This window comes from Amblyomma maculatum, chromosome 10, assembly GCF_055883805.1.
Source record: "Amblyomma maculatum isolate TAMU_Amacu chromosome 10, ASM5588380v1, whole genome shotgun sequence".
Lineage (NCBI taxonomy): Eukaryota > Metazoa > Arthropoda > Arachnida > Ixodida > Ixodidae > Amblyomma > Amblyomma maculatum.
Genome location: NC_139353.1, coordinates 176,019,406 through 176,045,808, shown reverse-complemented (window position 1 = coordinate 176,045,808; position 26,403 = coordinate 176,019,406). Strand labels below are relative to the sequence as shown.

The 26,403-nt window shown below is 45.7% G+C and overlaps 1 protein-coding gene across 1 annotated transcript in view; it reads right to left on the bottom strand.

Moving 5' to 3' along the window:
• LOC146177984 (dermonecrotic toxin SPH-like) overlaps positions 1-26,158 on the bottom strand; it is a 36,077-nt gene extending 9,919 nt beyond the window's left edge. The window contains exons 1-5 of the mRNA XM_084580688.1: positions 25,914-26,158; positions 15,621-15,864; positions 13,925-14,059; positions 7,078-7,203; positions 3,914-4,154 (exon numbers count right to left, since the gene is read on the bottom strand). Of these exons, the coding sequence (XP_084436814.1) occupies positions 3,914-4,154; positions 7,078-7,203; positions 13,925-14,059; positions 15,621-15,864; positions 25,914-25,958 (791 nt within the window). The 5' untranslated portion in view covers positions 25,959-26,158. The remainder of the gene's footprint in view (positions 1-3,913; positions 4,155-7,077; positions 7,204-13,924; positions 14,060-15,620; positions 15,865-25,913) is intronic.
• Between the last annotated feature and the right edge of the window lie 245 nt (positions 26,159-26,403).

Here is a 26,403-nt window from a genome sequence, read left to right as displayed (position 1 = left end):
GAATACTTAGCACATTTCCCAATGAAAATGTTTTATTAATCATTGATCTCCGTTTCATTCCCTTTGGCTAGCTCCCAGTCTGAGTTATGCTCACTCACAAAAACGGAGACCACTTAATGGTAGAAAACCACCGTCCAATCTTGTTAGCTTCTATCTTCTACAAACTCATCGAACACGAAATGGTAAATCATATAATAGACATTCAAAATGCAAATTCAGCTCTTACTCCATACCAGAACAGTTTCAGAAACATTTTCAATAGCTGCGCAATTTATTACAGCCATTCACACCTTTAGTTCAGTAGTAGAAAACTGCCGACACAAGGACGTGATATATCTGTTTCAGCGAGACTTTCGAAAAGGCTGCTCACAGTAAACTACTTCTGAAGCTTGAAAGCAGTGGAGTGCCAGCGCTATTAATAAATTGGGTCGCTGCTTACCTGAAACACAAAATACAGCATGCAGAGATTGACGGATATTCTTCCCCACCACCTATTAGTTATAGTGTGCTGCAAGAGAGTATGATCCTTTATTGTTTTTGGTTTATATAAACGACTTGTTTTTTTTTTGTTATGAAAATGTTATGTCAGCCATTTTGCCAGTGATTGTATGTTCTTAAGGAAAATTCACTCTTGTTGAGACCAATTGCACTGATAAATACAACCTCAAACGATGTTGCCTTTTGGTGTAGCAAATGGGAATGTAATTTAACGTTGACAAACAGTATTCATGCTTATTACAAGAAAGAAGATGCCTCTGAACATTACACCCTCAATAATATGCCTATGACTGCAGTAAAAACATACAAGTATTTAGGCGTTGTTATTATTAAGCAGCTACCTGGAGTAACCATACCTGCTGTGTAAATAAATGTACAATGTGGCGCTTGTGTCTCGTCTCTTGTCCTTAGTGGTCGTGTGTGTTTGCGCTCTATCAAAGTTTTCCAAAAATGTACAATGAAAGAAAAAAACAGGTATTTGGGACAAGTTAAAAGGTACGCCAAGCAACGTGAAAAAAAAAAAAAGCTAATGAATCTGTCAATCGGCCAAAGCTTGAACACGTTGAATGGGCGTGATACTCACAAATAAAAGACATCGCACGGGTAGAAATAGTTTAAGGCGAGCTGTGTGCTTTATTTGTAATAAAGGCCGAAATTCTGATTCTTGGTAGCTCCTCATAACCAACCAAATAAAACAGCTGTGCACCCGGCGAAAGATAGTAAGAATAGGAGTTTAATTTACATTCCTGAAGGAAGGACACGTCGGAATCTCGGCAACAATTTATGCCACACCTTTCTAAACTCGAAAAAGAAGATACATACACAATTACAGCTTATCGCCCCAATTTAGCAGAAGCGACACCTACAAAACTTTTTTTTCTCCTAGGAACAATCAATGATTAGAATTCACTGGCCGTTAATGTTTTTATGATTGAAAACTTCTAGATTTGCACTGACAATGTTTTTGACAATTAAGAGAGTCTTCAACCAGCTGTGTTTCGCTATATGTTTGCTAAAGGGATGTAATCAAAATGGCTTACATATGTCCCGATTAGTGCTTCAATGTTATTTGTATTAATGATATGCTTCTACTACATGCAGAAATGTCTTAGTTTTTTCTCTGATTTTGCCCATCCCGCTCAGACCGAAAAGGAATGCAGCATCGTGTAAATACAAACACTAAATTTCCTGCCGTGAGTACCTGCTTCGCGTTGCATTCTGTTGATGCTGATACGAGCGCAGGGAAATTGATGTTGTATTGTGTAACCAACGCTTTAGAAAACGAACACGCCCTATCTGCCAAAAACAAAAAAGCCCCCGTAGGCTCAAGGAGGTAAACAACTTGTTTTTACTGAGACTTTCCAGAGCTCCATCCTACGAAAGCCCGAAAAAGCCAACCACTCAAGACGTGTAGTCTAACGCTGCTTGGAGGCGATCACTTCGGGGAAGCCTGCTTGGATTTCACTGTCATAACGCCGTTTGACTTCGCGACAACACTGGAACAAATGCATGCCTTAAATAGCCCAGGTCTCTATACTTCATTGTCATGCTTGTTGCAGACTAAGTAGCTGTCTTGCCAGGAAACATTTCTTGGTCCGTTTCGTCGTAAGGAACTTAGTACGCTTCAAATCTCGCCGAACTGGATTTTACTAATACTCGTTTTATATTAAATTCATTTCTTCTAAACCATATGCTACTGCATCCGGCGACACAGGTAATACGAAATGGCACAATAATTTAGCCCCGAAAGGACGCTCCGATGAAATCAACTACTTAATCGTGTATCAGACCTACACCATAGTGTCGGAAAGCTGCCAATGCTGTTGAATAAAGGGGCCTTACGATGTACCTGATAAGTAACTAGATTTATTTTTAGTGATCTGGTCTGGGAAACGAAAGTGGCGCGAGCATGGTTCTTACGTCCCTGCCCGAGTAAATACATCATTAGTAGGCTGACCATCTGTTGCACCCCAACTAAACCGGCCGTGTTCGTCACTAGTGATCGGAGTTCTACGTCTTCTGTAGTTTTCGTTAACATTTATTTTCTTTACAAAGCTGCAGAAGCAAGGCTATTATCGGCGACACACCGACTAGTGCGGTCGTGTCGACCATTATTCATTTTATTTCACATGCACATCCTGATGAAATGAAAGATAATCAAAACGAAATCAAAATGAAAGAAAATATAAATGCATACTTCTCTAATACGCTTTCTCGGAAGCACCAAATAAGCTGGATAAAACATACAAGTAAAAAACAGCTGGCAATATTTTTGTAGCGGCGGAAACTCTGGTGCGCCAAGATTTTACTTTTTTCATGTCATCCCTAACTTCTGTTCTAACCAATTTTGTGCTAATTTTTCTTTTCAAATCTAAACAATTAGATAAGTTCAGTTTTGTTAATATCTAAGCGTAAATAACTACTTCACCGAAGTACTTCCCGCAAAACGCGCCGCTGCGTGAAGCCATGTAAATATTATAAGCATTTAAAGCGGCCTTGGGAGGTGCCATTAGAAGTCCTGTTCCTTATAGATACCCTTGTGAGTAATATGTGGGCGTCGCTATAAAGTAAACGTCATTTACTGTCAATAATGAATGCGTTCTTTAGGCGTAGGTTCACGCTTCGTTCAGAAAAGCGTCCGGAAATGTCTGCTCTTAAACAGGTTCTTCCAAACGATGCACAGTAGAACCATTAAATATGAAAATAGGAGGAGATCGCAAAGTATTGCTTGTATCGATAACTACGATATTGATGAAGAATTTCTATATAAGCTGGGACATTGAAACAGCAGTTTACAATGCATTTGAACTAGTCATTCTGTATTCCAAGATATTTTCTCCTGTTGCCAGAACACAATATATTTACTTGATATTTACTTGATAAAATTAAGATACGTACACTAGGTTTGCTCAATGCCTTTTTGCAATCCGTTAAATTCGCTGATAGGGTTTTTTATGTAGGTAGGCTTTGCCGAATAGCAGCGATGTGGCCCGTAGAATGACTACGAGACAATAAGCTGTCTTCCAGAATTCTGACCTCATTGCTTCAACCACTTTCACAGCGCTGACGCTACCAGCAAGGGTCCAAGGCCGCGCAGACGACCTAGTTCAACCCTAGAATGGTGAACAAAACACGAAGTTCGGTGAACTGCCTGTTTCTACACTGTTTCATGTATTGAATGAGTTGTAAACTTGAGGTTCAATATACGTGACGACTTTCCCATCTTTATCGCATAAACGTTTAAATGGACACTGTTTGTTTGATATTGCCATTATATAGAAATATATTCTGGCTTTACGCCTACGTGCTGGAATGCACCTTTTGCATGAAACTTGTGCCCAGCAAAGAGCAGCCCCGTTGCGGCTTTAGAGCCACTTATGCTTAACGGACGATCGTGACAGGCAAGAATTGGCACCTCAAAAATCGACGGATCGTGAAGGCGTTGTCGGCAGTCCAGACGTACGCCTTGTCCACGTAATTTTGATCCGAAAGGTCGTACGATCGTCGAGCCGTGATGAAGGACATCCTGAACGTCGGGTAGAGGTTGATTAAGAGGTTGTTTGCACCGTCCCCTTGCCAGCGATGGCGAGCCACGCCGAGCTCGTTGTACATGCTCGCAATCGTAGATAGGAGATTGGTCCCGCTTACGTCCAAGCCTGCGGCAGTGGAGGGGAGAAGATCGCACACTGTAGAGAATTGCATGCGAGAGTGCGATTTTACTGCATGTCACTAGACGCACAGCCAGCCTCTAACGCGCCACTCCACACACGAAAACAGGCAAGATCGACGATGGCACAAAGCACCCTAGTCACTCAGCACATAGAGAGTCAAGTGTTGCTCATGGCGTGAGAGGTTTAGGGAAAGGTATTCTTGTGAACGTAAGCTCCGTTTACTATGGCGTATCCTTATAAAGCAGCACGGCTTAGATCAGCAAGAAGTGTGAAAACCACGTTATGGGTTGCACTTTAAGGCACATAGCTCTGAGCGATGTTTACAGTTATGTTTTTATTTTAAACTCGCGAACAGGTCTTTTACCAGCTGCGAAAACACTATAGTGGGGCGTGGGAAAATGTACCAAACGCTTTCTAGAGCGGTTCTGGTCAGCAGGATTCTGTATGGGCAAAGAACAGCTGCTTACGCTTTTAACCACCCCAGCTATGCGATACATGATCAATAAAATAAAAATACGAGTGCGACCCCGGCTAGAAAACATGACTTACGGGAAGCAGTTCATGTAACGAGACAAGCAGATCAACCAAAAGGCACCGATGTCCTTAGGGGACAAACACATGACACTAGTGGGAACTGTAGATATCGGAACTTAAGGCCACAACGAAATACTAGTATACGAAACAGTGGCCAGCCAGGTTTTACAGAAAGGAATGGCGATGGCAAGGCAGATGAACATACATATTGACGCTTCTGGCATGGGTCTATGAGCCAGAGCCCCAATATAAGGGACAGCCTACATGCCACCTACTCAGGGGCTGAATTTTACATGCCGAATTGCTTGCATTGCTGGAGCCGTCAGCAGCATTACGACGGCCACAAGAAATATTTAGGATTGAAGAGCAGGATACCCTGAGACACTCATACACCAGCTATTTAAGCGCTCTCGTTTCCAGCGACAGACGACGCGGTGGCTAACTAATCAGGAGAAGGCTGAGGTGAATGCAGGTCATTGTAAAATTTTCAAATTGTATGGGCATTGGGATATACTGGAGAGGACAGGAAAATTGCAGCCACGCAAGTGGATGGAGTCGGCAAAAAAAGAAAAAAAATACGACGCCTCATACTCTAATTTTCTGCCAACCCTACTGACATAAATCCCCGTTAAAATACTCGCAGCAGACCCTCCTGGCACAGCAATGATGCACTTCTTCCGTAACAGCGTAAAATACAAAGGCAAGTGTATGTTATGTGATGCAACACCAAAGTCGATTATTCCTTCGCAAGAAATCTTTCTAAACAAAGTAATAGGAAGCGCAGCGGAAACTGCGCGTAATACTTTACAAGTCGTTTTTCGGCAGACACGAAACGACCAAAGAGAACACATGAACCCAATGGCAGATACTAGGTTCAACACACCTAAAGCATCTTGTACATGTTTTCGCAAGGAAGGCACAAAATTGAGCAAATTTGTCATGGCAATATGACCGTTCTAGCACACCAGATACGATCGAGCATCGCAACACAACTTTTCTATGCGCCATATGGAAGCCAGAGTGACCTGCTTCCTGTTGTGCAAGAGACAATTCCAACGCGCATATTTGAAGGTCGTGATAAAGACGAAAGTTGATTCATCAAATACACCACCATTTACCTTACTTCCCCGTTCCCCGAACCGTGGTCAATAGCTGTCTCTTGTTCAGAGATTGATATTGCGGGTTCAATGGGCATATTCCACCCTCTTGAACATAGTTCCCCTGTATCTAGTTCATAGTCCTAGAACTATCTCTGAGTGCGGCTGAGATTGCGTCGGTTTGTTTTTGAAGCGGTTGTCAACTCTCGCTCTCGAAATGGATTTTAAACCGTGAAGTTTATTGTTTTCATATTTTCTACAGTTGGGATGCTCTGCTTTCGAAGCAATAGCATGGGAAAGCCAACGTGCCCAATTATTTCAATAGCTACTTGTTGGAATTAACTATCCCGAAGGTACGATTGTTACCTCATTGTTCGAACGAATTGAGCAATATGGACAAAGACACCCGAATGTTGCAACAACACTCACCCGAAACACATGTATCTGAGTTTGTTCGAATTTCTGGGATGCGCGGAATTTTATTTTGCATAAGTGGATGCAATGAAAGCAGTGGTCACGCAAGGAATGTGAAGAGGGTGCATAATTTAACCGCGTCCTTCTCTTCATCCGTACTCCGTCTGGTGGGTAAACGCAGAGCTTGTTTGAGGGTACTAGAAAGTTTCAATATGCATTCATTCTAGGTGGTTGTGGTTCCTTGCTTCTGGTATGTTCCGCCTAGCTAGGCAATTGTTTTTATTGCAACAAGACAAAAATTTGTTGCTATCATTGCCACAGGACCTCTAAGCCATGCGCACTTGCTACTGAAGATGTTTATACCTAAACATTATATCTTCTCGATACAACCTGCCACGCTCTATAGTTACATACCGAATGTAATAACTTAATATAAAAAATGCGTTGTTCGAATCGGTGTGTCCTGGGCCGAGCATGAGTCACAGTTCTCTCAGGCAAGCATATGAAGTGATTATCCCCAAAATTCGTTATAAGGTCTTTCTTGCAACCACAGTAGGCGGAGGAGCTTGCCGAGAGAAAAAAAGTACACCCATAGCGCCGTCACTGCATAAAGGCATCGACACCAGCTTATCGGTCGCAATGTAATTTCAAAATGCCCCAGTTTTGTCACAGCGGGCAAATTAATTCAATAATGGCCACCAGCTGCTGAATTTTTTGTCTCGTTTGAAATGTGATGTTCTGTTCCAGATACCCTTATTTCATTCTTATTGATATATTTCTCTCCACCTCGAACTTCTTATAATTAAAAGAGAGCAAAGAATCAGTTGTGCAAAGAAGCTGAAAAAGCAAAATGGTAATCTTACCCACGTGGTCAATAAAATCAGAGCTGTTATCACGCGACGCCAGTGTATGCAGTGCCCCTCTGAAGACTTCCTTGTCAGCCGTCGTGTAGATCGACAGCAGCACATTCACCATGCGACTTGAAGGAACTGCAAAAAAGGTACACAAAACTTCGTAAGCCCGGAACATTGGTGCAGTGTTTAAGATGCCTGACTACTGTGCTTGAGTACCCGGGTTCGATCTCAACCACTGGCGGCTGCACTTCGATGGAAGGAACGAAGAGGCGCCTGTGTACTGTGCGATGTCAGTTCACGTTAAAGATCTCGAGGTGATCGTAAATACTCCGGAACCCTCCACTACCGGCACCCCTTTTTCTCTTTCTGCTTTCACTTTCATCTTCCTCCCATTGCTTATAGCGCGGTTAAGTTATCCACAGAAACAGGTGTGACAAATACAGCGCCTTTAACGTGATCCAATTATTATTATAAAACATCAAAAAAGTTAGGGGATCGAATGAACCGCAACTGCTGAGCAGTGCGCAGAGTTTTGTGGAGTAACGCATTGGGAGAGAGAACGTGAGATGTAGGTGATAACGCAGTGCATCTGGCAACCATCAAGCGGACACACAGCGAACAGTAGCGGACAATGCGGTGGCGCGACGCCCTTTTGCTGCCTTCCATACTCTCCTCGAATGTTCCCGTCGCCTCACACGGTCTACTAGAGATATCACATGAGGAGAACTCGCAGGTTGAGGCTGTACATGAACGACACAGACAGGATTCAGCTGCAGCTAAGCGCAGAGCCGATCCCTCATAGGAGCCTGACACATACTTGACACAGCTTCCCTACTGTAAAAGAAAAGTAAGGTCGCTTGGAATTAGCTGATGAAAGAACGTAAAGGAGACTTGTTTTCAGCGTAAATACTAGCTGTAGCACTTCATCGCTAGCATCTGCATGATATAATGCTCATCCTATCGAAGGCGATCAGCGACATACAGCTGTTAATGAACGCAAGACTTAAAGCACATTGAGAATAATCTTTCAAACAGTTTCGGTAAATTTTAGCCAACCAATATAAACTTTGTTAACTTATTTTCCAATTACACTATATTCTACAAAATATAAAAACGCACTGAGGGACGCGTTGTTCAACATAGAGTACAAAAGACTACATTCAGGGCACACAGCATAAAGGCAAACTAAAGATTAACTCTACTGAAGCAGTGATCCTCTCACAGTGTGGCGATGCACTGCTGGATCGACGCTTGTGAGCTCCAAAGAGCGATTAGTGGATTGTTACAGCCGTAAATGCACTATGAGGTCGGAATGACAAAAATTGGGACAATATAACCGGGATAAAATCACGATGTGAAACCACAGAACAAAAATGCCCGCTATAAATAAGTCAGGCAAACATAACTGCTGGCCTAAGGCTTGCGCGTGCGACTCTGGATCCAAGTTCCGGGTCTTCGAACCCCATCACATCCATCGTGAGTTATCTTTACCACGCAATATTTGGCTATCAATTCTACCTGTCCACCTCTGACGTCAAACCGATTATACCAATGCTGATTTTCCTCACGCTAAACTGAGGACTGCGCCGACGCTAAACAGTTCCTCGTTCATCACTGAAGCGGCGACAATGCTGTCGTGTTATTACCCCTCCCATCCTCCTCCGGTGGCTACGCTAGGGAGCTGGACTGCTGAACCCCCAATGCGGGTTATATCCCGGCCAAGGCTGGTGCTTTTGGACGGAAGCGAAAAACAAGGCCCCCGTGTATTGCTTGACATCAGTACACGTAAATAACCACAGGTGGTCATATTTCTCACGCCCTCTAGTATGACGTTCCTCATTGCCGGAATCGCTTTGAGACATTAAATGACCCCTGACACTTTACTTGCGGTAATATTTGATTCTAAGCAATTCATAGAGATGGCCATAATATCACACTTAAATTCAAAATATCCATGTGAAACTCCAAAAACTCGTAATATAGAAATATTTTTACTAAATGTTCCTGACAACCTCTCTCAACCCGCCCAGGGCGAGGAGTCTCTACGCGCTTCTTTCCTGATGACGTAATCGGTGTTTGCTAGGCAGGCCCACTCATTGGACCCTCCGTAGTGAGGCAAGTGGTTCGGGTCGCAGTAGGGCGACGTTGTGACTTGCTTTCTTTGCTGTTTGTTTTGCGCTGAGTTAAGGGAGCAGATGATGAGCACCACACTAGATCGCCAATATGTTCAGGGTTAAGGAAGCTAGCCTAGAACATTTTGCTCCGTAGATAGGACTAATAGGATAGGTAATGCTAGCGCGCATTCCATAGAGTTCTAGTAAATTTTCTTTCATGCGATCTTTAAACTATACGGCGATGAGCCACTGAAATCTTTATTTTTACTTCTTTTCGAGAGCACCAGCAGGTGGCCTCATCATAGTAGCGCGGTGAACAATCTTCTCCATGCTCGATGTCATGAGAGGCGGCATTATCACTTTGTAGCATGGGATGCGCGGAAATTTTGTCGAGTGACCGCAGCAAAAGGGCACAGTTGCCACATCATTCCAGAATTTTACTGGTTTCTTCGTCCGGTTCTGTGGATGGTTGTTTGCCGACATAAATTGAAAGCTGTCGAATTCTGCGGTCATTCGTAATTCGACCACAGGAGCACGTTTGCTGCTATCGCCGCCACCGTGTAGCTAAGTTTTATTGCGGGCGCAAGTCAGCCCAATAGTTTCTTTTCAATGCAAAGCTAGTGTTTGTTTATCACCTACCGCGTTTTCACCACCACGTGACAAACTAAATAAAAACAATTTAATACATCTCATGAGCACACAGTGCTGCCTCTTTTTTCCATCCTTCCCTCTATTTACCACCTCGCAGGGTGAGTTGATGTGGCGCTTCGGCTCGTTCCCTCTGGCAATGGTAATTTATCTTCCTCTTAGCCTCCACAGGTTTTAAACGGTGGCATAGCTGATTTGTGTCCCATGAAAAACCGACGTCGTCTCCGCATTGCCCACAGATGCAGCGACGACAGGTTGCACCTGTTCAAACGCAGATCTTTATTTGGGTAGTGCGGTGCTAGATGTTACGCACCACGAGACCTGGTGAGGTTCACGGAGCCACTCCGCAGCTGGTGAAGCGGTAGTCAGCAACTTGGACCAGCCTTGTGCGCAAGTGGCCATTCTTGAGTATACATAAAGCGAGAAGCTAACCGGTCGCGCGCTAGTGATTGTGCCGACCCACTAATAATCGCAAGGAGGTGCTCTCTCTGTAGTGCCAAAGTTTCATTGCAGTATAGCGCGACTCCCAACAGTCACATGGCAAAGCTACGTGCCGCAGTCCAGCATGTAGCGCTATCTGTCCCTGTCAAGGCGGTGTAGGCATGCGCATGGTGGCTGATTACAGTAAGCGATCACACTATGCAAGATGTAACAACGTCCGTGTCTGCGTGGATGACTGCATCCACTGACGCACGACAGAGTGCCTCGTAATGTATTTCCAAAACACATTACCGTCCTCGCTCTGGCCATTTGGCTCCGGCAGCGCAGAGAAGCAAGTTGCTACGCACGTTGTTTTATTTTTTCTCCCCTATAGAAATGGCGTGTCGTAGTCCTTAAGGTGGTAGCTAAGTGTTTCCTTTATTCTTATATTTTAATTTATCCTTGAAATTAAACCCTGCTCAGAACTGAGGGTTCTTTCTGGACAGGGAATTTCTCGTACTGCCGAAATACATGTTTCAATTCATTATTATAAGAGAAATTGTGACCGTTTCCGCTTTAATTTACAAACTTCATCTGCGCCCCTAAATGTATAACGTGATAACACTATGCTTCCGTCAGCGGCTACCCTTGTAGACAGTTGCTCACGTAATGCAGTTTGCTGCTCTCCTAATCACCAATCAATTTATACATTTGTTATCGCACAGATACTCATCTTTATACAGTCGTAAGATATACGCTATGTGTAGTCCGCGCCACATATAAAGCGTTCCTTTAACTAACAAGTTAACTCAGAAGTGCTGCGCTCGACCACGTAAACACTCACATATCTCATAAGCACTACTACCAAATTCGCAGCTCCTGACAGCGGTCTGGTTAAGTAGCCTAGTGATTTCACAGTGTTCGCAATGAATAAGAAGTTCACTCTCGTGTCCACTGAACACTATCTTTTACAATGGGCATGATCATGAATATTTAATCTCATCGCAAACGCGATCTGGATTTTCGGCAGAACATAGCCCTCAAACCTGCGGCATCCGAGCGGACCTAGATAAAAAAATGTAAGAACAAACAAACAAACAAGCAAACGTTTGTTCAAATTGAAATCAGGTGAACGCTTTTTAAGAGTCATGAATGCATTGCACCCTCTAGCGAAGGTTTCTTGACCTCTACTTTATTCCGTCTTTCATATCAGGTAATCAACCTTTTAAAAATTCAGAGAGGGCTGCATGATCTGCACTGGAGAAATGCGTAAGCCTGAGCGTTGATGCTACACACAGTATATGATGCGCCACTAGTAGAGGTTTCACATTGCGGAAATTATGATAGCAGCTGTGTTGTTCACGACATTGTGTACCAAGCTGGGCAGTAATCATCAAGTGGCGAATTGTTAACGTTGCCCAGCAATGGGCGGCCGCGATGTCTTTTGCGCCGGCGCGCCTCCTTCCCAACGCACTTAGATGTGCCGCGTTGCCAGTTCTCCAAGACGTCACCGTTGGTAGAAGCGCGCAACGGCGGCACACGGTTGCTAGAGGCTCCATGGGGGCACCGGCGGCGCTCACTATGGAAATGTTTGCCCGTCTCTATTTAGTCTTGCTTCCTCCTCCTCGCAATCGTTTGACATAAGTGTATATTATTTTAATTATCTAACACCTATTGTACAATTTGTGATCGATCTCGACCATTTATTAGCCCGTTTTCACTGCAGACTTCGAAACACGTCGTCCAGCGGTTGCGTGGCATCACGTCCGTTTGGACGTCGACATTAGCTCGCTCGGCTATTTTAACATCCGATTGCCTTTTTGGCTATAATTAACCAGTGGCTCCACTTCGATCACATGAGCTACCTGGCGAGATTCCCTGGTCCTCTTTGGCATACAATTTTTCTTTTTCGTGTAAAGCTTTTCAGTTCACCGATAGTCGCGATGACAACCAATGGAGACAAGTTGTGCACTGGGACAGTGCATAGTGTGTCGTTGTTCTATGTAAATTTTGGGTCATTATGTCGGATTTAGGATATATTTAGAATCGCAGTAAATAAATGCGCAAACCTGCGCACCTTAAGAAGTCTTGTTATGGATTAGCTCTGGTTAACCCTAGTTGAATTGCGAAAGCAACGGCGAAGCTTCTTTTCCCCGCTTCATTATTCCCCTATCACGCCCTATCAGTGTAAGGTGCTACACTATTGGGCACACTTAAGCTCATCCTTTAAGGCTATGACGCGAGAGCGTAAGCTATCAGCCCACATATGATGTCACCCTTCAAACAAGTCCTATGGACTTGCCTGAGTCACGTAGGGTTAACTAATGCCAATTGTTCTTGCGTGCTGATTCTGATATGACCCTGCCATACGAAAGGAGCGACCCTAGTTGGCAGCTTTTGCCCTTAGCATAGGGGTAACGCGAATTCAAGTGTCATGTCAGGCGGAGTTTCGTATGAGGGGACTGTAGTTATGCCTCTTCACGGCTCATCTTCACGGCGTAGATGCGGCCATCCGAGGTCCCGCTTTGGCGGTCGTAATATTGCTTTCAGAATAATATTCCTGGAAAAGTTTTCCCCATCCAGCCAGCTCAAAAGATGCTATCTTGCAATGGCACACAACAACGCTCTTCGGCAGCTTTCCTGGAGATATTAAAGCGGAGAAGCCCGTAAGAGCTGCTACCTTTGCTTCCTGCCTAGTAGACCGCTCCGGTGCACTGTCCCCTGATGCGCTCAGCCGTCGAACACTGGTATGACCACGTTTGTGGCCGGCGGAGCAGAAAACAAAGACTTTACGCATGTTGCTTCGAACACTTCTCCAGAACGGGAGGTCAGGCTCCGGCACTCCCAGGTCATCTCGACCATTGGATGTGGTATCTTCTCGCGTTTTTATTTTTTTTTATCAGCAGTATATTTTGCAGCATCTCACTTTAAAAAAGACGCATTTCTAACTTAAACTTAACTAACCGCGGTTCACATTATAAAAACGGCGTCGCTTCTACGTATAATACATAAAATACGGGAACTGATTGCACATTTTATGCTGTAGAAGCAGCGAAGCTGACGTTTTCGGCAATAAAACGCCCAGCGATGATGTTCTAAAATCTGCAGTGCGGGAAGTCAGCTTTACCAGCAAGAAATGCGATTTGTTTTTTTACGTTAACTGTTTCCAATGTCATCGCCAATGAAAAAAATAAAACTTGGCTTAACTTCTATGGTGACGGCGTTCTTTTGCTTTATATAATGTTGGCCCGTGAGATCAAAGGTAAAAAAGTTTATTAGCTAATGTCCGTTAATAGCTTAATCACTAAACTGTTATGTACGTGATGTCCGCCTTGCTGCACAATTGACCTGCGCAGACTGCACTTGCGTATCCCTCGCAAGGTATAAAATAAAGATATGTAAAGAGTGAAAAAAAAAGAGAAGGACCCGAAATATTTTATCTTCTTACTACATCACCGTACTACACAGTACTCATTACCGGTAATAACGTTAGGAGCCAAACACAGGAAAATATCAGATTAGCGATGACTATCTGAGCGAATGGTGATTAGCTAACGACCTCCCATCTCGAAAATGAAAAAAAAAAAACGAGGTCAGGGACGAACAGCACGCTTGCCACACAGGCGGTGTGAAGCTGTCGAAACTATAGCTTAAGGCAACTGCTTGGTACTTGCCTTCACCCCACAGGTGATGTATGAGGTTTTCAGCAAGACTGACGCCAGCTTTGTATTTTGCTTTGTCTCCGCGCAGGTTTCCCGTTTTGATGTCTACGTAAAGTAGGAGCATTTTGTCCTTGTGTTTTCCTCCATCTGTGAGAAGAAATGTGAGAAAAGAAGATGCACGTGAGGCTCAATTTGACGAAACTGCCATTCGTGCACCGTCTGTTTCTGACACGTTGAAAACAGAGGTGAAAAGTGCAATATCTGTAAACGTTAGTTGAAAATCATGCGATCTTGTGCAACCACGTCTTGCTGTGTGCTGGGAGAAAGAAAAATAAATCAAAAAATGTTTAGATAAAGAACTCAGCAAAAGGGATGAATCACAGTTAAATCATCCTTTAAACCTTGCTTGCGCCTAGTGCGCACATTTTAATGGGGATAACTTCAAAATGTACAGTCAGGTCGTTTCGCTGCGTCAGATACCTTAGAGCGCCTTAAAAAAAATGTATGAGGATGCTCTTGGTCTTACGTTATTCGTTGCATTCGTGGTTTATGAATAATGAAAATTTAGCGGATGTAAGAATTTTACGAAGATTCGTGGTTCAAACGGTTTTGACAGCATTACCTTCACTTCCGCTGTGAAACCGACCTTTCGTTTCCTGAATTGCGATGTACAGTACACGACCTGCGGCTAGTCGGAACTAATCGTGCGTAATCGTGCAGCGGTACTTGTTCTCGCATAAACAAGTGCTAGGCCGCGATTCGAATTGTTCACGCTTGCTAAACAACAAACATGTGTACATGAATTGCTAATCTTCATGCCCCTGCGGAGCCCGTGGAGGGAATACAGGCGTTAGCTAGGTCGTCCGTTGATTTGTTTTTATTACGTGAGTTGAACTGCACTAAAGATGGAAGACCTGCCCTTTTCTCAATCCGGTGAACTTGGACATAGCCAGACGCTAGGATTCTCATCAGCAGCCGAGCTGCCGCAGTTACCCCGCCCTATCTTCACACCCGAGGGTGCAATGCAGCATCATTCGTAAAGAATCACGCTGCTCGAATCTCGGCCGTTGCCCATGGGGGAGAACACAGACACCTCCGTCGCCTTGATTACGGGGCTTGGCATGGACACCGCATACACGACATAGATACCCTCGAATAAAAAGGGGAGTCCAAAGCTACCCCCGGGATTGTTTGCCGCGCCCTGTCGAGGCCCGACTGTAGCTCATAACAAATAAGTCCCTTCACTCCGTGGTGAAGAAGGCGATGTGATGAACGCGATGTGGTGAAACCGATCTTTCGTTTGCTAAATTGTGATGTTGAGTTCACGACCTCCGCCTAGTCATAACTAATCGTGCCTAATCGTGCAGCGGCACTTGGTCTCACGTAAACAAGCGCTAGACCGCGCTAGATATTGCTCACGTTTCTTAAACAACGAACCAGTAATGATAGTCTATATGTGGTGGATAATATAAGCAACGGCTACAAAATGATTAGTATTAGAACTTTTTTACGGGATTAAGATTTCCTAACAGATTAATTATCTCTTCCCTGGTATGCAGATAAAATGAAGATGCTCCTTGCTTGGAAAGTAGCTTATGTCTTTGGAATTAGTTGGATGTGTGTCCCTGTATTTTTGATGGGGTGAATTCCAGTATCTCTGATGAGGTATAGAAACTGAAGAAGGTATAGTAAAGAGGGTTTTCCATACCTGCACTGACTGTGTCCTTCACGTAGGCGAGGTACTTGTCGATGGCCGTCTGATTTTCGCAGTGTCTACCGTAGTCGCAGCCCGGGCCATGATAGAACTTGAGGGCGGTCCCGTCAGGAGCGAAGGTTACATCCGCTTCTATAGCATTCGCTCCCTGAGCCAAGAAATCGTCCAACTCCTGGATGCTGTTAGCCATATGCCCGAACACGTACACGGGCCGACGGTAATCGTAGAACGCCTCCACCTAGAGGTAAAGTGGGAACCAGGTCAAAGCCCATTTTCACTATAACTTCTGATTCTTCCGCGCAAATCGAAGAAATGAATACATTCCCCGAACACACCACTCGGTCATGAGATAGAATGGAAGCAATATTGAAGAAAGTGCGCAAAGAGGACTAGGAGGGCTCTACGTAGCTCTGAAGTAGGCCACCACGTGATCCTCTACTTCCAACATGCAAACAGCGAGTCTGGCGGACAAAATGGCACATAGGAGATGAGAATTGCTGCCATCGAGAACCTTGTATTCCAAGTGATACGCGTTTCTCGTAGGCCACGCAGAAACATTCGTGCGACTTAGTTAAAGCGGGACTTTATCTTTCTTTCCCTCGTTGTTTTTATCTCTGCAAATCATCTCAAAATTTTATCACATATGTTCTATATCTTTATATCCTATCTTATATATCATGTTTATATCCTTAGCTATGCTGGCATGCTCGTACGACTTGGTTAAAGGTGGGTTTTATCTCTGTCACTCCTTGTGTTTATACCTCTGTTTATCATATCTCATGTTTACATCATATCATATCTCAGTGTGACAGCTTTAGAGGCCCCCTTCTGCAGCAAACGTGATATTGTCGAGTTTGCAACAAAACATCACAGACATAGCTGATACGCGGAAATTCCTAGAGCCAGGCACATATTGGTTGATACGTTTTGTGACGTCACGAGAACATGAAATGTTCTCGTCAATTTCGGCGAAAATGATGGAAACCGTGGAGGGAACGAGCATAGACCCTGCGGAGCTGAAAGAACCTGGCCAGTGGTTTATTGCCAAGAAAAGAGGAAAGGCTGTGCCACTTGAGAACGAGGGACGCAGCGTCACCGATGATCAAGGGAGAGAGCGAGCCGCGTCCAAGCTCGCCGGGAAGAGATTGGCAGCAAAGTCGGTTGAAAGGCAATCGATCAAGATACCTGACGGAGCTGACAAAATAATTCTCCGCCCACGGGGAGGAGTCAACCGCCTACTTAAGTATGGCAACATTGAACTTGTGGAGTTGATCGCTCGCACCGCAAATATAAACATCAGAGAGGCCGCGGAAGACACCTTCTCGGTCAACACAAAACAGCAGTCTATCCTCATCGCAACAGACAGCGAAGAGCGGAAAAGAAAATACGTCGCACTACGCGTCCTCGAATTCGAGGGCCAGAAAATTGAAATCACGACGTACGTTGCTATGCCCGAAGACTGCGGTAAGGGGGTGGTACACGACATTCCCCTTCGCATCACCGAGGAAGAAATAGTGCAACGGCAATATCAAAGGCAACCCCCCCGTGCTAGGAGCCAGGCGCCTGGGCAGGAGCTCAACCACCGTGCTCATACTGTTTGAAAAACCAGAGGTGCCGAGGTGGGTGAAACTCTCACTTACATGGCAAAGATGTGTCTTATACAGAAAGAAATACGAGGTTTGCAACGCATGCGGGCGCCTAGGGCACCGCGAAGATGTCTGCCCAGATCCGAATAACGCTAAGTGCAGAGGATGCGGAGAAGAGCGCCCAGATCAGGGACACACCTGCGAAATAAAATGTCAGCTGTGCGGTAAAGACCATCCGCTTGGCGACAAGAAGTGCAGAGAACTCTACAGGACTCCCTACCAGACCAAAAAACGTCAATGGGAGCAGAAAATTGCCGAACAGCAGCAGCAACAGCAGCAGCAGCAGCACAACGAGCAGCACCAATATCCCAACACCACAACTGAGAGCGGCCGCAGAGGACGCTCGAAATTCAGAAGAGACCACCGTGACCAAAGCGGATATTCTCAAGAAAGGGACGGAGGCTTCCGGGTGCAGAGCGGGGACTTCCCGCAGTTGGAGGACGCCAACCGACGTCACCGTTCAAGCTCTCGCAGCAGCAGGGAGCGGTCCGGATCCAAGTCCAGGTCGGGGTCCAAATCCAGAGTCACGGCTAACTCCAGGGACCCAAGGAACCCGTCGGCCACCCAAAAGCGAAGCCCGAGCGGGGACAGTAAAACCGTGAGTTTCAGCAGTGGGGTTCCCCAGGCTAAAGATGAGGAAAACAAAGAAAAAGATAAAGAAATAGAAAAGTTAAGAAAGGAAGTTGCGGAACTGAGGGAGATAATTAAGAAACTCACTCAGGACCAATACCAATCTAAATCAAAGCCAAATTCCGGGGCTCCCCCGCCTCCACAGGCTCTCCCCGCAAAACAAGTAGCCAAACCGACACCTCCACCGGCGACGCCAAAGGTGCTAACACCACCCGCGGCGTCAGACACGGAGGAGGACGCTATGATCACTGAACAGTGCAGGCCACCTCCCCCGCAGAAACGAAGAGGCGGGGAAACGGATCCGCTGGCGGCAATAGAGCGTAGACTAGACGCCAAATACGGGGCGAGACTCGAGCGGCTTGAGACAGGCATGACCAATATCATAGGCGCCCTAAACCGAATTCAGGAACAATCTAAACAAACAAACGCGGCTCTTGCTGCTATGGCAGAAAGGCAAACAGTGAGAGAAGAGATACTTGACCAATTCCAACATGGGCAAAACGCAACCAAAGATTAATTCGACGGTATGGCAGTGGAACTGCCGAGGATTCCCGCGCAAGCGAGCGTTAGTGCAACAACATCTCGAGCAAATAGTTGAAAAACCTCTAGCCGTAGCCCTACAGGAAACTGGCAAAGGAGTAATTAAATTATCAGGATATCAAGCGTTTGCTAGTGGCCGGGGAGAAAAATCCCGGGTCACTACATTCGTCAAAAGGAACGTAGCTGTGATCGAACATGGAATTAGTTCTCGCGACATTGAGGCGGTTTTCGTTGAAATCATCACGGGCAGGAAGAAGGAACCCAGTATTTTCGTCCTAAACATATATAGCTCTCCTCAGCAGCGCAAAGTAAGGTTCAAGACATTATTTCGCAAAGCAATGAAGGCAGCCGGAGCTAACCCCCTGCTAATTGTAGGAGACTTCAACGCCTGCCACCAAGAGTGGGGATATAATAGGCAAGATCCGAAGGGCAGGCAGTTATGGGAAGATTTTCACGAATTAAACCTCACCCTGCAGACAGACTCTGGCTGCCCGACGAGGGTGGGAAACAGTGTGAGCAAAGACACAACCCCAGACTTAACATTTACCAAAAACATAGAGGAGCTTAGGTGGAACAACACAGAGCTCAACTTTGGAAGCGATCATTACGTCCTCGAAATGACGCTTAAACGGGGAGTCAAAGTAAGACGAGAAAAGATCATCAGCGCAATCGAATGGGAGAAATTCAGACAAATTAGGGAATCTGCCAACATGGACCAAAATATCGAAAATATCGACGATTGGGCAGAAACCCTCATGCACCACGTTAAATCCGCTACCATTACCCTAGAGGGGGACGATGCACCGAAAACAGTCGACAGGAAACTCCTACACATGTGGGAAGCAAAAAAAGGTATGGAAAGACGCCTCCGGTGTCAGAGATGGAACCGAAACCTAAGGCGAAAAATAGCCAGGCACAATAAGGAAATTGAGGATTATGCAATTAAACTCTGCGAGCAAAACTGGTGTAACAGGTGCGATGAAATGGAGGGCAACATGAGCCTTTCAAAGACGTGGAGCCTGCTACGATATCTTCTTAATCCCGACAGTTCGAAAACACAGTCAAACACAACAATAGCAAAGGCAAGACACGCGTTCGAGGGGACTGACGCGGAACTAATAACTAAACTCGTAGACACATATGTCGGCGATACAACATCCCTCCCTCTTAGGCAATACGCGGTCCCACCGAACGAGGCCCTCGACGCGCCCATCTCAGAAGCGGAAGTTAGAGCCGAAATCCTTAGCTTAAAGACGCGATCAGCTCCCGGCCCCGATGGAATAACAAATAAAATGCTACGAAACCTAGACGACGCTTCCATAACGGCATTCACCAACTACATGCAAGAAGTATGGAGTAGCGGTCGTCTTCCCCAGCAGTGGAAAACTGCAAACGTTGTGCTAATTCCAAAACCTGGCAAGCCCCCGAAATTGGAAAACCTCAGACCTATTTCTCTAACCTCATGCATTGGAAAGCTTATGGAACGCGTAATCCAAACAAGGCTAACTAATTTCATGGAGAAAAACGACCTGTGGCCGCATGAGATGGTCGGGTTCCGACCGGGCCTGTGCACACAGGATGTAATGCTCCGATTACAACATGACATAATTGACTCGAAATCCAGAGACGCGAAGGTAATTCTAGCACTAGATCTAACAAAAGCATTTGACAACGTAAAACACCAGGCAATTCTCGCGGGACTACAGGAATTAGGAGTCGGCGAGAGGACATATAACTACGTAATGGATTTCCTGACAAACAGGACGTTGAAACTAAAGTTTCAGGACCTTGAATCCCCCACTGTCCACCTGGGAAGTAAAGGAACTCCGCAAGGCTCAGTGCTCTCCCCCTTCCTTTTTAACGTGGTGATGAGAGGCCTTCCTGCCGCTCTTAAAGTCATAAAAGACCTGAAGTTCAGCATTTACGCGGACGACGTTAATCTCTGGATGAACAACGGCAGCGATGGCAGCATAGAGGAACGCCTACAGGCGGCGGCGGACACCATTGTGTCCTACGCGGCCGAAAGGGGTCTTTCGTGCTCTCCGCAAAAATCCGAACTTTTCATATATAATCCAAAATCAATGAGGTGCAAGGGCGACTTTAACGTAGAAATAAAGGTCGACGGCAAAACCGTACCAAGAGTCCAGCAAATCAGAATCCTCGGACTTTTTATTCAAGAGGACGGGTATAATGACGGAACGATAAAAAAACTCACTACCTACGCGACGCAGGTAACAGGAATATTTAGGAGGATTGCATTCAAAGGCAGAGGCCTCAACGAGAGAAGCCTCTTGAGACTGATGCAGGCGTACATAATAAGTCGAATATGCTATGCCACACCGTTCCTCAACATCAGGACCAATGAAAAAGAAAAAATAGACGCACTCATCAGGCGTTGCGTCAAGAGGGCGCTGGGTCTACCCATCTCCTCTTCTACGGAACGCCTGATAGAAATGGGAGTGCATAATAGCTGGACGGAACTTGCTGAAGCGGTAAGAATCGCCCAACATGAAAGATTAAGTAGGTCGAGCACGGGTCGAACCATCTTAGAATGGGTGGGTCGAAAAATAGATAGGGGCACAGCCGACAAGGTTTTCCTACCACCACAATGTCGCGAGAACATCATTGTCCGTCCTCTCCCCCGCAACATGCACCCAGAATACCACAAGGAGAGACGGGAGAAGAGAGCAGAAGCACTGGTTAAAAGTGCAAAAGAATTCAGAGTAAAAGAAGTTGCCTACGTAGACGCTGCAAGCGGCCTATCAGGGGCGGCAGTCGCCGCGGTAGTCGATGGTAGCGGCGCACCAGTCGTCTCCGCCACCATCCGAAGTAGAAACATAGACACGGCTGAAGAGGTCGCAATAGCGCTCGCTTGCGTCGGAACGAAGGCTAGATTGATCTTTAGCGACAGTAAAACTGCTCTCTGGAATATCGGAAAAGGCAGGGTCTCACAAGAAGCCGCCCGAATTCTAAAAGCTGCAACTAAAATTGATCGCAAAATCACCCTAATTTGGGTCCCAGCACACACGTCCGTCCCCGGCAACGAGGCGGCCCATGATTTAGCCCGAGATCTCTACTTCCGGGCAAACGCGGAGCCGCCCGACTGCCAGGCGATGGACGAACGTTTGCAAACCTATAAAGAAATAATCGAAAATTATAGATTAGGAAGACGTCTGATGCCGCCACTGGATCCTAGCTTAAATAATAAAGAGGCCATAGCCTGGCGGCGATTACAAGCCGGAAATTTCCCGAACCCTGTCTGGTTTTTTCACACCCAGATAGAGGAGAGAAAAAACGATAAATGTAAAGCCTGCGAAGCGAGGGGGACCCTCGACCATATAATTTGGGAATGCCCTAAGTCTCCGGGCGCTAGGGACAACATTAAAAGTAGAGAAGCCTGGGTAACCCTGCTGCGAAGCGACGTCCCCGCTGACCAGCAGAAAGCCGTCCGCCTGTCGGCTGAGGCCGCGAATAACCAATGTATATTCGCCAGTCCTTAGTCGCGGAGGTTCCAGCCCCCGTTCCTCAGGCCTGCGTGCCAGGAGCGGGGAGTAGGGGGCCTCCTAAATCGGTGGAAATTAAAGTTTTAATCAATCAATCAATCAAATGTCTGGAGCCGCAAACTCTGGCTTTTGCATTGAGATTGGAGTATAAGTTTTAAAATCAAACCCTTCCTGGTTTGAGATTAGAGGGTATTTGGATAAACAAGTGATTGAAGGCTGATTGGATAATTCCAACCCTCCCGAACCGTTGTAAACTTTGTCAGAACCGTCACTTCTAAGCCATGTGCGCATGCTCCTGTACGGGCTCGTTAAACCGGGAATTAAATTTTCTTGAGGATCTGAAGGATGGATCAGCAAGTGCAATTTCGTTATTTTGTTGATAAGACATGCACGTTGCCGGACATGGACAGGACAACTCTTGGGGCACCAGGGGCCTTACCGGAGCTCAACCCCGTCCGCCAGTAAGGCAGCCGAATTTCAGACCACCTCCTATTGCGCCAAATTACGCGTTTAAGTAAATTTCAAACATACGCAGTCACAGGTTTAAGCGATAAAAGAAGATACTTCGCGGAACCAATCTGACCGACAAAATTAAAATCAGCTTCGTCCACGCCGGCCCCAATGAGACGGTTTGCCTCGCCCACATCTAGCATACCGTCAACCAAGTTGCACGCTCTTTCTCCTCTTAAATACAGGACACACCCTCACACCAAGAAGCGATGAAAAAAAAAGACTAATAGAAAACGCACAGTTCCGCCCTGACACACGATACAAAGGGGGGGGGGGGGGAATGTGCAATGCCGGCCGTAAGAAAGGTGGGGAACAAAGGAACAGTTTTCGCGAGCGCTTGTATGCCACATGTAGTGCGGAAGCGACCATAAACGCCAACGTCGTCCTCCAACTTCCCCGACACTTTTCGACGAACTCTTCATGCCGCCGCTTGCAGAGGCCCCGGAAGGGAACAGCTAAGCGCAAGGCAGCGCACGGCGTCCGCGCGTCGCCCACGGGACCGGGCACAGTACTTTTTGAACCAACGCCAGCACCAATCTCTGTCGGCCACCCTTTCTCTCCGATAAGCTATGTTCGCGCATACTCCCAGCGGGCGATCCGTCAGTTGCTCTTGCAACAAAATGTACTTAAATGATCGACAGCGACTTTGGCGACTGCTCGGAACGGCAACTTAAAATTATCTCCCAATAACGAGCCACGGTGTGGGACACGACGCGAACGTTCGGGGAACGCGTCCCACCATTCACAAGCGCTTAAAATTATAATGGGTCCGCCCAGGCTCCGCTCCACGCTCCGACAACCCACCTCGGCAGAACCCGTCTCTCGGCTGCGGGCTCACAGTCGTACCTCGTTTGTTGTCAACAAGACAACTTCTACAAGCGCCTGGGCACATCCGCTCGGAAATATAAAAAAAAAATAAGCCTAAACTAACAAGAGCAGGGGGATTGCACCAGCAGCTTCGGTGTTCTTCAGTGCAGCGGTCCAGTATCTTAACTCAGATTTATATAGTTGTCCTGGGATATTGATGAAAGTTAGCGGCATTAGACATTGCCTTTTATTTCTGAACCTTTGAAGATTTTGATGCCTTCGAACCGCCTTTTTTAAAATACTCTTTTGTACAATTACTGCTATTAGTTAATTGAATAAATACACTATATTTTCGCATTTATATTCAGGAAGCATTGGCTTTTCAATTCTGAGCATTTAACACCTACTCTGAAGCGGCCGCTTTACATTTTTTAATTATTTCAATTGAATAAATCAATTAAACACACTTAATTTTCATAATTAGCATCCCCGAGCCAAGGCTTTTCAATATGATTATTTTAACTACTGCCAATGCCCTTTTTCCAAGTTTGGGTCTTTATTTGACTCATTCATTATTCATATACACAATGATTTTATGAGACCGGCATCGCATATCGCACACCAATCAATAAGCAACACTACAACAACAAATTTGAATGATATGTTTTTTTACGCAGCCCTCGGTTAATTTCGACACAGGGGGTAGAGCGCTTTACTTAAACGACGCCGACGGCTCTTCGGGCGAATGAGTTGTATAAGCAATCACTTAAAATGTATTATTCGTGACGATCCACGCCAAGAAATTGTAGTTAATGGCCGCGTATCACTAGATATGCATAATCATGTACTTTAACTCACCCACACATACCTTGATTGAAATTGCGAATAGGAAATATACGAAGGACTAACCGAGTGTGTACTCAAAAAAGCACAAAGCCGGGAAGGCACGCCTTCAGAATGTTGAAGTTAGTCGCATTATTCTCGGCCCGGTGCAGAAACACGATGTTTTCGTCCTGGGTTAGGAGGAGATATATGATGAGAGAGAGATAAAGACGACTCTTATCCACCGCTGCTGTGTCGCAGAAGAAACCTTTCGAAGACTAAAACGAAAGAAATATATTCTTTTTATTGCTAATACGTGCTAATATATATATATAGTTTCTTTCACATTTCAGATATTCCCCCTCGGCAAGGCAAGCGCCAGGAGAGCGTCGTAGCAGACAACGGAAGGAGGACTCCACCTTTCGCACTCACTGAGCATGTTCCTGGTGTTTCCTATTCTCGACTGCTACGAACGTGACGCTCCGCGGAACGCAGTGGCCACGCGACGGGGTGTTCTCTTTAACAGTGGACCATATTGTACATGTACCTTACACCCTCCCACTTTTTTAACCTGAACGCACGAGCGTCGACCGCGAAGTCGATAAGCGCCGTACAAGGGAACACAGCTGTGAAACCAGCGAGAATACGCGCGATCGTGCAATGAGCACTCCAGTGCAGCTGTCCTCTGCCACGCTGTTACGGCAACTGGATCGGAACCAACCTGCTTTTTTGTGTGTTATAGCATTATCTTCTGTTTTCTGCATGCCGCTGAGAAAAGATCAGAAAAAGGCCACGTGGTACCGCCTGCTTTCCTGTATGAGAGCAAGGTGTGAATCGATGAGGGAAGTAATACCATCAGATGGTGTCGCAGGAACGTTCTACGTGACAAATAGCAAAAAGATACAAAATGCTGATACGCATGTAGTGTATATAATCAGCGGGCGTATATCGCATTCCATGCAGCGGTAGCGCTACCACCTGATCGCTTATTTATAACGTGGTGGAAGCGTTCAGAAAAGAAAAAGGATGATGACGATACCGGTACTCAAAAGAAGCAGGGGAGAGGTCCCACTCCCAGAACAGCCTGGCAGATGACAGCTGCACCGGAGTGCTCATAGCGCGCACGCGTGTATTTCCGCTCATTTCGCCGCTGTGCTCCGTCATACGGCGCTTACCGACTCGACGGCCGACGCTCGTCCGTTCAGGTTAAAAAAAAAATGGGAGGGTGTACAACGTTCTCGGAGCTTGAATGAGCCTGAGTCATATGTATTCAGAGATGATCCTCAGAAGAAGCGTCTCGTGTTCCCATAGCACTGTTTGTTGAAGAAAATCATTTGTAAAGATTCTGGAACCATGCATTCGTTAGATACGTGCTCTCATAGCCCCGAAAGCGTTGCATTACAGCTTAGAAATATCATGCTATGCGTCTTCGTCATCAATGGCACACATAAAATTGCTGTTATCAAATCCTTCTGATATGATTTCCTACACAGAAACTGGGGTAATAACAACACGATGTTTCGATGAATGAGATAACGCTGCAAAGTACGTAGTTCTGCTCGTTCTTGCAGTAGTTTGTTGTTGGCGACTCCGTGCAAGATGCCGATAGCCCGACAAAATGTTCTGGTTCAGGCTTAAAGCTATTCACGTTGCAATGATGGCGCTGACGTTGTGCATTGCAAGCGTTACCGCTTTTACCACGACACTGTCAAACTCCCGGCAGAAAAAGACACAAAAACGCGTCTAGCATTAACGAAGAATTTTTTTAAATATTGCGCTTCTGTAAGGAACACTTGAGTGGCAGCGCTAAATAATAATTATCGACTCACCAGGCAGATGACAGCAGCAAGAATGAAGAGGAAATTCGGCTGCATTGCAACTTGTAGACTTGGACTATGTGACGTTGGAGCACCACCACGGCCCTGGTGAAACAGAAAATGCAAGATTCCACTCGGTAGCAGCCGGCACGTTTGCAGTGCGTCTTACTCTGCTCAAAGAAGGAAACTGAAGTGGCACTTTAATAAGAAACCCTGTCGCCTACTCATGTCAACCGCCCTTTCCACGGAAACCACGCTTATAAAAGTCCAAGTGCAGATAGATATATGCAAGGCGAGATAGGAAAAGTGGGCATATAAGAACACGAGCGTGTCAAGGGTGTTGGCCGTGACAATATTCATGTGTAAACGGGGCATCTTGCACTGAAATGAGAACGATATCTTCGAGTGAAAAAAAAACTGAACTGGTTGGGATAAAATAGTTATGGAGGCGATAAGACAACGGTACTGTACCCTGAAGGAACGATAACTCTCGGAATGATAA